Source organism: Onychomys torridus, chromosome 11, assembly GCF_903995425.1.
Source record: "Onychomys torridus chromosome 11, mOncTor1.1, whole genome shotgun sequence".
In the NCBI taxonomy this organism is placed as follows: domain Eukaryota; kingdom Metazoa; phylum Chordata; class Mammalia; order Rodentia; family Cricetidae; genus Onychomys; species Onychomys torridus.
The window spans coordinates 11607812-11622952 of record NC_050453.1 but is presented as its reverse complement, the minus strand read 5'-3'; the positions used below and the strand labels follow the sequence as shown (position 1 = coordinate 11622952).

General features: G+C 45.3%; 1 protein-coding gene across 6 annotated transcripts in view; it reads left to right on the top strand.

Annotated features, from left to right (window-relative positions):
• Window positions 1–15141, top strand: part of Dusp10 (dual specificity phosphatase 10) — an 82172-nt gene that overhangs the window by 30535 nt on the left and 36496 nt on the right. For 4 of the 6 annotated variants that reach the window (XM_036203075.1, XM_036203078.1, XM_036203076.1 and 1 more), the window contains exons 3-4: window positions 4219–4590; window positions 9136–10436. In XM_036203075.1, the coding sequence (XP_036058968.1) occupies window positions 4219–4590; window positions 9136–9401 (638 nt within the window). In that variant the 3' untranslated portion in view covers window positions 9402–10436. Of the gene's footprint in view, window positions 1–4218; window positions 4591–9135; window positions 10437–15141 lie in introns of those variants that run through there. The other 2 variants (XR_004946232.1, XR_004946233.1) reach the window with 2 other exon arrangements.

Genomic DNA, 15141 nt, shown 5'->3' with positions numbered 1-15141 from the left:
TTTTTCAGGAAAGACGGGGCCTGTGGTTTACTTTTAGAATTATGTTATTCGGATTTTGAAACTTCTCAGATAAGTTTGCTCCTAGTTATTTCATAAATGAAAATTAAGCTAGGCATGATGGTGCAGTACTCAGGGTAGAGCCTGAGGCAGGAGGATTGCCATGAGTTTGAGACCACCTCAGTCAACACAGTAGCAAGCCAGCCAGGTCTACAAAGAAATATCAAATGAATAAATATTAAAATGTGAAAATCCTAGAACGTTCACTTGTCAGAGTTTTTGTATGGCATTGGCTTTTATTTCTAGTAATGAACAAAGTGTTCATCACATTCCCAATATGATTTCACCAAACTATATTTGTTAACTTATTTTGTTCTTAGGATAGTAATGAGGTAGGCACTACCGTTATCTCTGTCTTTGGTAGGGGGAAACTGAGGAAGAGACAGATGAGTAAAGGATCTCATAGCAAAAGTTTGGCAGAGTAGGCTCCCATTCTAGCAGCTCTATCTCATTACCTGAGTGTAGGTGAGGGCCATGGTGATGATGGGAGAGCATAATGAGATGCGATGTATTGAATGCCATATGATGTATCAATAAGCCTTCACATAGGTGTCCTCTACCCCAGCACTAGACATAGGCCCTCTTATGCCTGATGTACAGTAAACTGAGCCTTCCTAAGGGAAAGGGATTTGCACAAGTTCCTGGGAGACTGAGTCCTCACTGTAGGCTGGGCCCATGTGTCCTCAGCCACCATACTGTACTCCTCCACTCTGACAGCCTGTTAGTGATGCTTTGATTCTTACGGTGTGCGCGCCTGTGTGCAGTACAAGGGACGGGGGTTACAGACACGTTGTTCCTCGCCTTCACAGGAGGGTTGGGGATCCAAACTCAGAGTGTAATGCTTCTGCTGCAGGACCTTTACTGACTCAGCCATCTTCTCAGCCTCTTGTAGTTCTTCCATAATCATGCTAAACATATAAAAGCCCCTCACTAAGGAACCCTTTGATGGGGTCAGAGGGCCAGAAATGACCTCCTTAGCTCTGCTCTTCTCTTCCTTTGCTGCTACCGACCCAGCCCCACCCCGTCCCCTCTCTCCCCCCTAAGAGGCACAACTTCCATGCAGAGTTCCCTGCAACACTCCTGTGAGATACTACTGTTTCATAATGCCTTAAAGGACATCCAGCAGAGACAGGGAGTCACTGCGCACCACCAATGTGTGAGGACGGATGCCTGGCATGAGCAGACTTAACTGGAGGCTCTCTTCAGACCCTCAGTGCGAATTTCCTTGTCCAGCTGAGATGTTTGAGTCACATGGCCTTTCCCCTCTTCTCTGCCTGCAGATAGTGCACAAGCGTCCTTCCCACATGTTTCGGACATACAACACACACCCTTTCACACTGGCACATAACACCCTGTGGTAGAAGTCTCGGACTCCCTCTGACCCGCCCCTCCCCCATGCTTTTCCCCCATTAGGCAAATGGAAGGCCCCTTGCCACCTGTTAGCATTACGTCATTGGCTCCCCAGAACACACTTGTACTCGAGGCCTTAAACAAAGTAGTTCTTCTTGTATTGTTTGCATTCAAAGAGCTGGTATCATGCCAACTGATGTCATTGTGTGTCTTTGTGTGACTGCTATGGCAACTGGGCAGGTGGGGAGCCTCCGGCTGATGTCACTGGGAAAGGAGGCGCAGAGACGGAATTTTAAAAGGCTCTATGCTGGTTATTTTTTGTGTATGGGGGTGGAAGGGGATTGGCATGCATTTATTTTGATTTTCTTTTCTAACTAGCTGCTTCTAAGACAAATTACAGCTTGAGTACACCAAAGAAGGATGAGAATCCTCCTTTCCCACCTCCTAGCCTCTTCTTTTGGGTTTAGTTGCCCAGTTCTTCCCAACTTATATGGGCAAAAAGGCTGCCAGCATCTTTTTCTTAAGGAAAAAGTGAATTAGGTTCCCCTGGCAGGATCAGCATGGCACTGTTTACTGAGGGTTCTGTGGAGCCCAGCAGATTTCCACACAGTTCCTTCTAGTGTCCTCTGTGGAGTTTGGGACAGTGGCAGAGGGCAGTCTTTACACATTCACTGGTTATGTTTTGCTAGTGTCTTGAATTTCCTTTGTAGTTGGAAGGCTCCCTCTGCGCTACTCACCCGGGTATAATGATTTCACAACAGAAGGTAACAACAGCAAGGGCAGAGTTGAATCACAGAAACGAAGCCAAACGAATTTAAAGCTTCTATGTGCTCTCCTAAAAAGAGTTTGTTTGTTTGTTTTCTTTACTTTTCTCCCTATTGACATAGTCTGAGCACAGGATGGCCCTCCTAAGTTGACTGTGGATCGTTACCATTTCCTGCGGAGACTATGACTTGTCTTCTGTTAGACAGCTGTGGGCTGTGCCCATTGGTTGGGGACATGCTCTGCTCAGGTCCCCTGCTCTAGAGGTCAAAACCGAGATGAGGAGGAATGTGGTGTCAGTTCAGAAGCTGGGAGACAAACAGATTGCTACCCTTCTCTCAGCACAGTCATACACCCTATTCAGGTTTTGTGTTTGGGCCTCATGCCTGGGGACTATCAAGACCTGTGTGACTGGCAAGACATCACTTCCGGGAACTTCCCAGTGCCTCCCCCTTTCCCAGAAGGCCTCAGATGTGTCGTCCTGCTCTCCTGGGATTTATGCTCATCTGGTGACTCTGCCTGCATGTCTTTTAATGTGTCTCATGCACCTTGTAGAATCTGAGCCTCATAATCCTTCTGGTTTGTTCATGTGTAATGTAAGAAGGGGAAAGTTCAGTGACAAACTATTATCCATAAATTTCCTTAATTCTTCTTTTTGTGTACAGGCTTTAGGCTTTTTTCAAAATGTTTTGTTAGCTGTTTCTCATTTAACATTAAATGGAAACGTTTTCTTTGATTTTTATATTCTTTACATAGTTATTCTTTTAATGGCTACGTAATATTCCATGGATGAACAACGTACTTATTAAGTTTTGTTTTATATTTACTTAGCCTTTTCTTTTTTTAACTTACTATTATTGTGTGTGTGTGTGTGTGTGTGTGTGTGTGTGTGTGTGTGTGTGTGTGTGTAAGTCAGAGAATTTGTGGAGCCAGGCTTCTGCTCCCACCCTTGAGCAGACGGTGCTGTGTGAATATCGTTGTGTGTCTAATCATACCCCTGTGGCTGTGTGATTTCCATAAGTGACTCTGTACTAACAGGAGGCCATGTTTGCATGCTAAAAGTGGGGAAGCAGGTGCAGTGTAGACCTCTGAAGTGCTTCAGACCAGCTCTTGGAGTTAGAGCAGAGCCTCAAGCTCAGGGTGTGCATTAGTAGGTCTGTCAGAGGTCACCATTAGCGGGTTAGTGTACACACAGTCCTCTAAAAGCTAAGTGCAGGAAATTGGGCCACTCTCAGATGCCACTCTCCTGGAAGTCAAGATCTACAAATGTCAAGGACCTGCGTGGAAAGTCCTGTAGCTTCTGAGTCATTCTCCCAGGGGTAACTTCCCTTGCCCCAGCTTACCTCTGCTCTTTCTACCTTTGGACAGCCATAGAAAGAACAGGAATAGAAATAGCTTGTCCATGCAGAGTGACCATGCAAGCCTGTGGGTGGAGGGTAGACTGAACATGTGACCTCTTGTTATCCCCCATCTCAGACTCACGTGTGGAGAGATACAGTATATGCTTGTGGGGTTACTGGGGCACACAGAGAGAAATGAGTGTGTGAGACTCAGCAAGCAGGACGCAGCCTGCCTAGCTTGCTTCCCCACAGCACTTGCTTGGAACTGCTCTGCTGCATAAGGAGTGAATGTGGCTTTCTGTAAGGCGAGTTTTAAGTGGTTCAGACACGTGTGCACAATGCCAGGATACAAGCAGAGGTTCTCTGTAGGACAGTATCAGCCCTACTCTTCTCAACTCCCAAAGCACAAGGCTCTAGATAGGCCAGGGACCGTATGTCTGTTAGAAGCAAATCAGATTTGCAGTTGATGAAATGACTGGCTGTTGTGTGGAACTTGTTCCCAGGCACCTTGGCCCAGTTTGTGCAATAAGAAGCACAAGCCCTCTGAAGCTGGCGCTGCGTGTCCAAATAGACTTCTGGTTTTGGTTTTTATTTTAGAAATGTTAAACATGTACATAGCCACAATGACACCCATCTCTATGGGGAAGCTGACATTTTCTGTGGACTCTGTTATCTTATTCACACATGCTTTCTGCCGTTTTCCTTCCAGGGGGACTCAGTAGTTTTAAACAGAACCATGAAAACCTCTGTGACAACTCCCTCCAGCTCCAAGAGTGCCGGGAGGTGGGGGGCGGCGCGTCTGCGGCCTCGAGCATGCTACCTCAGTCTGTCCCCACCACCCCTGACATCGAGAACGCAGAGCTGACACCCATCCTGCCCTTCCTGTTCCTTGGCAATGAGCAAGATGCTCAGGACCTAGACACCATGCAGAGGCTCAACATCGGCTACGTCATCAATGTCACCACTCACCTTCCCCTGTACCACTATGAGAAAGGCCTCTTCAACTACAAGAGGTTGCCAGCTACTGACAGCAACAAGCAGAATCTGCGGCAGTACTTTGAAGAGGCATTTGAATTCATCGGTAACTATCTCCCAGGGTGTCGGGGGAGCTCTCCCTTCCCTCTAGCTCTGGGTTTGGTAAAAGGTCCAAGCTTTATTCCTATGTTAGAGGAAAACATACAAACAAATAACCTATCTAAACCATAGCCCTTTCTTTAAGTCTTGGAACTATCTGGATGTACATAAAAAATAGTTGAGTTAGTGAGCTTTCCATTTCCATGGCTAAACTACCTGAGAGGCTGCCCTGAAGGGAGGAATTCTCTTAGCTTATCTTCTCAGAGGCTTCAGGCCTTGGTGCTGTGAGTCTGGGCCTGTGCTGAGACAGAGCATGGCAGTGGGAGTGTATAATGCAGACTGCTGAATTCATGGTGACTAGGGAGGGAGGGACCAGGACAACATATTGCCTCCAGTGATACACAGTGGGTGACCTACTTCCCAAGGCAAGGGTCCCCTTATACAGTTTTAAAGACCTTTGGAAGTGGTACCACCTGCTGGAGACCAAGCATTTGATACAAGTCTGTGGAGCCATCTATTCAGACTAAAGAAATAATCGCTCTTTATCCAACATCTATTCAACCAGAAGTTCCTATCTATCCTCCAGGTTACAGAGAATCGATGGTGGAGGGTTGGCAGTTAGATATTGTATGACCAGAAGATGAAGGGGAACATGAGGAACTGGGCAGAGCTGGTCCTGCTGCCTAGTCCATGCAGCACCCCCCCCACCCACCCTGAAGGAAGCTCCAAGTAGAGACTGTGACATCACCTCTAACTGTCCCCAAACCTCCGTACCATCTGGCATAGGGAAAGTGATTCCATTCAGCACCATGAGTTCCAGTGTGTGTGGCCTCTTCACTTGAGGCCGAGGCAAAGGCAGCCTTTGTGAAAGGGTTGGTTCTGAAGAAACTGCTTCAGAAAGCAGACCATGCTGTGCTGAGTCCCTTCACGCATTGTGCCCTTACACACAAGGGAAGGAAGAATAGCATGAATAGCTTTCTTCCACCTGAGTGATCTCAGGTCATAAACACTGAGTGACAAAGACTGATGTTAGTGCTCATGAAAAGGTACATACATGTTCTCTTTGACATGTTGTCTCAGGCTCAGGGAAACAAGAGAGATCAGTTCCCTGTAGGACCCAAAAGGAAAATTCTAGCAATACTAGGTTCTACCCTCAGAAGGAAGCCACCACCAGCTCAATGATGACCTTGGCTGTTGTAGCTCTTGTTGTGTCCAGACTCAGAGGGTGACTAGGACAGCAGAAGCAGATGACAGACTCTCAACATTGTTTCCAAGGGATCCCAACTTTCATCAGCACAAAGAGGCAGCCCAGTGCTTCACATTATAGCCTCCGGTTGCCACTGGTCTCTGTCTCAAGAACACTCATGATTGATGCTGTTTTGACAGAAAAAATAGTCTCAAGTTTAGCAGCCACCAGGGTGATGGATTTCCTGGCAAGCTGACAGTTCTGAACACTTGCTGGTCTGTTTCCCTTTCCAGTTTGTCCTGCAGTGCTGGGCCCTACCATGGACACTCTGGAAGGATAGCCAGAGTGTTCTCTAAACTCAGAAGTAAGGTGACCTTTCCATGTCAGGAATTCTAGTGTCAAGAGGGAACTGGGGTTGAGGAGAAGGCACAGTGGGGAAAGTGTTTGCTGCATAAGAGTGAAGAGCTGAGTTTGAACCCCCAGAACCCAAGGAAAGTCAGGTGCAGGCATACACATCTATAATGCCTTCTCTCCTATAGCAAGATAGGAGGTGGACAACCCCTAGACACTCACAGGATAGCTAGCTTGGTGTCTGCAGCCCGTAAGAAATCCTGCTCAAAGAAGGTGGTAGGCAAGAACCCACATTGACCTCCATCTGTGTCTGTGATATGCCTATATCTGTATACAGAGAGAGAGAGAGAGAGAGAGAGAGAGAGAGAGAGAGAGAGAGAGAGAGAGGAGAGAGGAGGGGGGAGAAGGGGAAGAGGGAGAGAGGAGAGGATGAGAATTAAAAAATAAAAGCAAAGGGCCTAGCATCCCAGTGTTCCAGACTCCTAGCCAGGACTCCTTATCCAACACTCTGGGCCCATGTTTACCATGCCCCGTTAATTAGTTCCTAACACTGGGTAGAGATGCCCTGGATCCTTTATTCATAAAACCAGAGCCTTGAATTGTGAATAAGAAATGCCTGTCACCAGGTAGATGAGGAAGTTCCTGGTCGATAGAGGCTGTTATAAAGGAGAGTCCACCTGACTTAATTCCAGGTGGAGGAAGTTGGGAAATTGTTTTCCATTTAGCGAGCAGCCTGGGATGGGCTTGTTCTAAGATTACAGCCATGATGCTCACATTCCTTCTGGATTATTCAGGCTTACCTGCTCTTTTAGAAGAAAACAAAACTAATAACAAGCAACATTTAGCCCACAGAGCAATTCAGGATCATCACGTGTTTGGGCTCAACTTCATTCTCCTTGCCCTCTGATTGGATACACTGAAATTTTATAGCATGGCTTCAGGGGGTTCACAGCATAATAACACTCACCCGAGTTTAATATAAACTATGCAATGGCCAGGTTTAGGGTGTAACAATGCCAGTTTAACTGCTGAAGCAAATGACTTTGTTTCCACAGTTCCAGAGGCTGGTGAGGTAGTGTCTTCTGCATTATCCAGCCAGGAAGACTGAGGTCCTGGGGGTCATTCAGCTAGTGTGTTAGTGGAACAGTTGGTGAAAGCCATGGTATACCTCGATCTTTCTCTTACTACCGTGTTTGATGTTCTTGGTCTGGGAGGTCATTTAGTTTGTGCCCAAGAGAAGCTGGCAAAGGGAGATTAGGGTCTCTGGATATAAGCTTGTCTATGGATTGGTAAGAAAGAGATTTACGTCCTGTTTGTTGCTTAGTCTAGTGGTGAGCAGCCGGTACAGATGATTTAAGCTAAGGGCTAAATCTCTTTCTTTACCCAGTTCTTGTCTACCTTATTTATCACTGACCTGCATTCCTCCAGCAACCCTCCCTTGGGGATGTGCTGTAATCTAGAAGTGTCAAAAAATGTTGTCCAGTGCGAAGAGGCAGCTAAAGCTTTTAATATTAAACATGCCGGTGTCTGTGGCTCTTGGTTCTAAGCTACCTGAGGCTCCTGCCTTCCAAATGGTTCCAAATGGTTCCAGCCATGTAGGAACAGTGTGGGGTAGGGGTGAAATGCATGGGAGAGGGCCATGCAGTAGGGCAGTACTCTACAAGTCTAACTTTGACAACAGTTGGCATCTCTGGTGAGAAGCTGAGTGTAGAAACTTTCTAGCTGAGCTTTATTCCTTCTTTGCCATGGAGATTTAGTAATCTTACGCATTAAATGTTAGCTCTTATAAAGAAAGGTAGGTGTGGGTTGGAGATTTAGCTCAGTGATAGAGTGCTTGCCTAGCAAGTGCAAGGCCCTGGGTTCGATCCTCAGCTCCAAAAAAAAATAAAGAAAAGAAAAGAAAGGTAGGTGTGTGTGGTGCATGTAGAAGATACATTGCTAAATCACACTGGTTTTCCAGTTATATAATCGTATAACCTAGAAGGTAGAATTAACATTGTTATCAGAAGAAGAATTTTATCATACACGAACATTTGTGTATGTGATACAATTTCCATTTCCTCTGTCATTCTTTTCTTACTTTCCCTTTCCTTTCTGTCAGTGGTATGATTTTAGAGAAAATAGAAAAAGAACAGCATCATTGGGAAAGAGAGGTCTGGTAGCATTTATGGCGAGCTTAGTAGCTTGCTTGTCATGAGTGTGTCCGTGTGTCTTCCTCCATCTCCTGTGACGTGTGCTGTTCCCACAGATGACTATTCTTTATCTTGTCTCTAATGTAGAACTGTAGGGGGCTGGGAAGATGGCTCAGCAGCTAACGAACGCACTTCTCACGCAAGCGTGAGGATGGGGGTTCAGATCACCAGAACCCACACAAAGGACATGTAGCTGCAGCAGCCTGCCTGGAATCCCATGGCACAAGACTGAGATGGGGCACCCTAGAGCAACCTGCCTGTCTGGACCAGCAGAGATAGCGAGTCCTGGGTTCAGCAAGTGATGATGTGTCATATACCATGGAGAGTGAACTGGAAGACACATGATAGCAACCATGGCCTTCCACGGACACATGAGAACATGCACCACCCCCCACACACACCTCAAAAAAAAATGAGTGTCAATAAGATGGTTCAGTGGGTAAAAGGTGCTTGCTGCCAAGAGTGACAACCTGCACTCAATCCCCACAAACTCATGTTGCAGAGAGAACCAACTCCTCCTGGTTGTCCTTTGACCTCCGCATGCACACTGTGGCATGTGTATCTCCCCCCAATTTTTAAAAAATAATTTAATAAGATGCAGACTAGTAGCTCCTGCTTGTAGTCAATTGCTGTAGCTTGTGACCTGAACATGTAGAATCCACTGGTGCATTCTGCTTCAAAGCCATCTGAGTCTGTTCTTTCTGTGCAGAAGGAAACCCTGCCCCTGCCCATCCGCCATGCCCACCGGCCACCCCCATCCCCCCCCCCCCCCCCCCCACCCCGTCTTCTCCACCCCCTCACCACTTGTCTCTCTGTCCCACAGAGGAAGCTCATCAGTGTGGAAAAGGCCTTCTCATCCACTGCCAGGCTGGCGTCTCCCGCTCCGCCACCATCGTCATCGCCTACCTGATGAAGCACACGCGGATGACCATGACTGATGCTTACAAATTCGTCAAAGGCAAACGGCCAATTATCTCCCCGAACCTCAACTTCATGGGGCAGTTGCTGGAATTTGAGGAAGACCTGAACAATGGTGTGACACCACGGATCCTTACTCCAAAGTTGATGGGCATGGAGACAGTTGTGTGATGGCAGGCAGGATGGAAGGGCCATGGCTCTGTCAGGAGATGAACAGGCGTGAGGAGGGTTCTGGTTTTGTTTTTGTTTCTGTTTTTCTTTTTTCAGTTTTTGTTTTTTAAGTTGGGGAAATGTTTGTGAAAGGAGGCAAACCTGTCTAGAGACTCTATTTTTAATAAGTGTGAGGAGACTATAACTTCTGATGCCACTGAGAACCACTTCTCTTTATCTGGTATCACAAGGAGGTTAAAGAGGTCATTTTTTTTTAAAAGCCAACAAATAAAAAGATTATGAAACTTGCTTCTCCCCAGTTTTCCTTGTTAGCTGTTGTAGAGTTTCTGACTAAATTGTCTGTGCGGGCTCATAGACCGAAGATACCACACTTCAGTGATGAAGACGCCGAAGGAAGTGGAAAAGACATTGATTCACGAAGACCTGGAACCTACCTGGCCAACCACGTAGCAAGCAAACCTGCCAAACCATGCCCTGGTGTGAAGAGAAGGGCAGGCAGCCTCCGTGGTCGCAGATGACCTCGTGCGCTCTGGAGAGACAGAGGGTATTGTTGATTTTGTGTGTTTCATGCTCTGGATAGTTTTCCCCTTTCTGTGGGTTTGAAAGAACTTTCTTTTCTTCTTCTTTTTTCTTTTTAATAGAAAGAAACTGACCGTTATCCCATGTGCCTTCACTGGCACTTGTGCAATAAAAATGGTGTTTGGAGTGTGCGGGTGAGTTAGAGCTGTCACTTGAGTGACAGCTGGAACCAGCTTGGAGACAGGAATTCAACAGTACCAGTGGCTTCCCCTCCCCCTGCTCACAGTCTGTTTTTTTCTTTCCTTCTTTCCTCCTCTTCCTTTTTTTGTTTCTCTTTTTTGATTTGATTCTGGTTACAGTGCCATAAACCTTGTTACATATGTATATCAGAATGTAAAAAAAAAAAAACAAAAGACAAAACTTTATTTAAAAATATTTTTCGCAAAAAAAAAAAAAATCTTGGTGTGTTTTTGATGATGGTGTAAAGACTTATTTTCATTATATAAATGAAACTGGTGTGAGGATGTGTCATCCTTTGCACGCACCCCTCTTTTATCTGGTTAGGATCAGGCTTCTCTTGCCTCTGGTATTGTACACACAACGTAGTAAGAAATAAAGCACTGGTTTTTATCTAGGGAGATGGGGATGAGGGTGTAAAGCTGGGAGGATGCTCAGCGAGGCTGAGGATCCCAGGATCACATCCCTTTCCTCTCCCTCCCGTCCTCTTCCACAGGACAGTGGACTTGGGGATTTTAAGGGGCTCCTATCAGACAGGAAAGCAAAATCACTGCCGAACTAAGGATTTAGAATACAGTCATCTCCCTGGTAGCTATATGTAAATATCAGGGACAATCTGTTATTTATGGTTTTCCTAGTCCCACCTCCATTGACACTAGCTCACCTGACATTTTTTAGGGATATTCACCCTGTAGTACAAGTTGTAAAATGTGCTTTTCCCAGTCCACAGAACTGGGCTCTTTATGTACACCTTGGTGGTGACAGTGCTGGGTAGTCAACCCACAGACAGTTGGAAGTGCAATGGGAGAGGAGTACAACCCCAGTATTTTCCACTTTGTTAGAGTGCCTATCTAGAGGACTCAGCCACCAGGAAGATCTGCAGTGCTCCAGCGTTTGCTTGGTGTGAGTAAGCACTAAGAATTCCAGCATGTCTGGCCGGCTCTATGTGACTACATTTGACATAGATATTTTTGTGAACATTTGCTTACAAATGTTACACCAGAAATATTTTGACATTGATTTCTGTTTTCAAATAGTTTGTCTGCCAAGAGTCATTTAAATTTTTCTGTCATTAGAAAAGTGGAAATTGAACATAATTGGAATTAACTGAGAGCCAGTTGGAATTATTTTGGTCTAATATAAAGTATGAAGTGGGCAAAAAGTAAATTTCTATTTAGTGTTTCTGTACTGTCAACAGTTTTTTGTTGTTGTTTATTTATTTTTGTTTTTTACTGTCAATCAGAGCATACTGAAAGAGTCTGCTTCTGATCCACAGTGACTTAGAAACAGTAGTGTGGCAGGCTCATTCCTTAAGTCTAAATGTTCAAGTAGTGATAGGGTAGAAAAATTTCCCTGTCTCTCTCTCTGTCTGTCTGTCTCTTCCTCTTCTTTCTCTTTGCCTTTTTAAAAAATCATTTCTTCTGCAAAGGAAGGGAAAGAATCAGTAGCTACATGGACATGATTTGTGTGTTTGGGAGTTTAGGGGCTTAAGAGGCGGTCTGCCTCCTCAAGGCAGACAGGAATCCTGCCAACCAGCATACCAAGGATTCTGAGAAGGACTCAGGTCTTTTCTCCTAATCTGCTCTGAGTCACTTAGCCTCCATTTCTTCATGAGGAATGTTAATCGCTTCTCGAACACACTGGAGCAGCTCTGCCCTTGCCCTGGAGAACAGCTTCCCCAGCATTCCAGGCCTCACTAGCTGCCTGGGACTTTCAGGATGGATTTGGGAAATGATTGTGTCTTCTGAGATAGCGGTCTACATCCTCTTCGTGTGTCATTCTCAGGGTCCATGGTCCATGCTGAAAGAATATGATGATTTAATAGAAGGAGTCTGTAATATATCTAATGACGTAGAAAAGATGAGTAGGCCTCATTATCTTGCTATGAACAGAGCAGCTCCAGATCCCCCACATAGATTTCAGTTGCTGACAGGTGCTTTTCCAGTCAGCGAGTACCAATCAGGATAGACAGCTCAGTTCCCAGAGTGCTTCTGCTGGCTAACTTTGGGCTGAGGTAGGTGGGATGGAGAGCGAGGAAGGAAGCTGACAAGAAGGTGTTTGCAAAACGGCATAGAGAAAAAAGTTTGTAGGAATCAGTGATCGCATACTGGCAGCAAATGAGAGATGACCCCTGAAAAGCTAAAGAGACCAGAAACAGGAGAAAATAGGAAGGTAGAACACTAATGTGGAATTAGGATCCAAATCATATTCCAAAAGTTGAAAGAGTTCCAATTTCTCTGGTTCTTCTGAGGGACAAGCCTGGTGAGCCAAATGGCAGATCAAGCAATCTTAACCTTCACCTGATTTGTGAACTGGAGCTTGGGCCTGAACTATATAGACATATGTGAACATATTTTTAATCTTAAGTCTCAGATGTTCTACCCTCTGAACCGGCAGAAAATGTAGAAGCACTGGTCCTCAAAAGGATGAGTAATAAAATACTCAGGAGCCATAGCTTTACCCACCTCTAGAAGAGCTGCCCTTCAGAGGTGGTATGACAGCAATAGTGCCCTTGGTTCCTGATTTCTGTCTCTGTGGTTACCTTCATCAATGGTGTGAAATAATCAGGATTTGATCAAAAACAGAAACATTGATAGACTCATGGCAGAGTATTGCTTCTCTGCGATGTGGCCTGAAGTCTCTGCCAGTAATGCCATGAGAGAGAAAAACTGGACTTGACATAGAGGGGTGCAAAGATGAAATTACAAAGGCAAGCTAGGACCTACATCAAGCCCTCTGTCTACCTCGATGTGGGACGCTTGGAGGACCTAGCACTTAGCATATGACTTGAAGATGGTGAAGGAGGGGACCTGGAGAGAGCATAGGAGCTGAAATTATGGCTTCTGCCAAGTCCAGGTAAGTCACAGGGTCAAGGCAAATGCATGCTCACTGAAATTATCCCAAGTCCTCCCTCTGCAGTGTGGTGACTACTTATCTTCGATTCTTTCCCAACTCGGTGCATATTTCTTCTAAGACTTCTTGACACAGTGTGACCGTGGCAGACACTGGCAAGGGAATTCCAGGAAAGGTAGTTCCTGTCGGGGCTGATCTTGTTGACATAGTATTTGTAAAACTCCCTCTTTCACCGCTCATCCCATCCCTTGTCCTCAGCAAGAGCATCCTTTATCCTTCATCCTTCACCCTTCATCCTTCATCCTTCACCCTTCACCCTTCATCCTTCATCCTTCATCCTTCACCCTTCATCCTTCACCCTTCATCCTTGCCTTCTGAAGGGCCCAGACCTTGCCAACTGAGATGATTTTCCATTCATTGTGTTAGAGCAACAAAAGCAATTAATTGCAAGGCACAGCAGTCCAAGAGACACTGTAGCATTCCAGATGTACTTCTACTTAACCTTATAGTCCAGTTCCAGCCTGAGTTACTGCAATAGTCACAATCATGTCAGTCAAGAGAGCAAAATCGACTTTAGTTTTGATTCTTCTAAAAAAATATGTATTTCCTTTTTAATTGTGGGGTGTGTGTGTGTTGAGTACGTGCATGTAAGTGCAGGTGTCTTCTAAGGTTATAAGAATGTGTTGGATTCTGTGGAGCTGGAGTTACAGGCAGGTATGAGCTGCTCAACATGGGTGTTGGTACCTGAGTTTGGGACCTCTATAAGACCAGCATGTGCTTTTAACAGATGAGCAATCTCTGCAGCCCTACTTTGTTTTTTCTGTCTGTTTGTTTGTTTGCTTATTGTTTCTACATCTATCAAGGAATCATTTTTTTTTAATTTATTTTATTTAAATACCTTTTTTCCATTTATTTTACATACTGACCACAGTTTCCTCCTCCTCCCTCCCCTCCTGCCCCCCTCCACTTCCCATCTATCCCCTTCCCCTCCCACTTCTCCTCCACCTCCATTCAGAAAGGGGCAGGCCTTCCATTGACTTGAACAAAGCATGGCACATCAAGTTGAGACAGGACAGAGCTCCTCCCCTTGCATCAAGGCTGGGCGAGGTAATTCAGCATGGGGAACAGGTTCCCAAAAGCCAGCTAAGACCAAGCTATATAATTGTCACATGCATGCAGAGGGCCTAGTTCCACGGAGGCTCCCTAATTGTTGGTCCAGAGACCATGAGCTCCCACCAGCTTAGGTTGGCTGTCTCTATGGGTTCCCCCATCATGACTCCCCTGGCTCATGCAATCCCTCCGCCCTTTCTTCAGCAAGACTCCTGGAGCTCAGCCCAGTGCTTGTCCAGCCCTACTTTTGATTCCAAATAAAAGGTACCCAAGGCAGGCATCAATGTCAACTTCTAGCATAATGGATCCATATTGCATCTTCCAGTAGAAGTGTTTCTACCATAGGAAGGAAAATTTTTAAATTTAAGGCTAGAAAGAGCAAGTTTTATTTTTCAATGACAACAGCTAGAGAAGCTTGTCCTATTTCTATCCTTTGATTCCTGGATTTAGGAATCTTGGATAAAGGAGAAACAACACATACTGGTTGATGTCTCAGACTTGACTGCATCTTACCGGACATTACTTTAGTCCTGTAAAATATTTCCATTCATTAGCATAGCAACAGATTTGTGAGAACAGCTCTAACTTTCTGCTGCTTCTGAGTGCTAGACAACATGGTAGGACTCATGAATTCTATGAGCAGGAACCTGTTTCCATGCACAATTCCCCAGAAAGTAAATTACTCAGTCAGAGGCAAAGCATGAAATATCATGGTGATGGGTAAGAATAATTTTCTAAGTGTCCAGTTGCTGTATTTGGCAAGCTGTTGTAAGTAGGAAAGGCAAATCCATATAAAAAGTATGTTTCTATGGAGTAAAAAGATACTATTGCCTTCCAGGATAAACAAGGTTTGGTCATCAGATAGCTGAGTAATTCCCCTGAGGGTGGTTTGCTGGTTCAGGAAATCAGTGTTGGCTTTGTTTAGAGTTGGTTGGACACATATTAGTTGCTATAGTCAGACTAGACTTGGGTGAGTAGATGATCATGTGCCTGATTACAAATATGCACTCCATGTTGACCA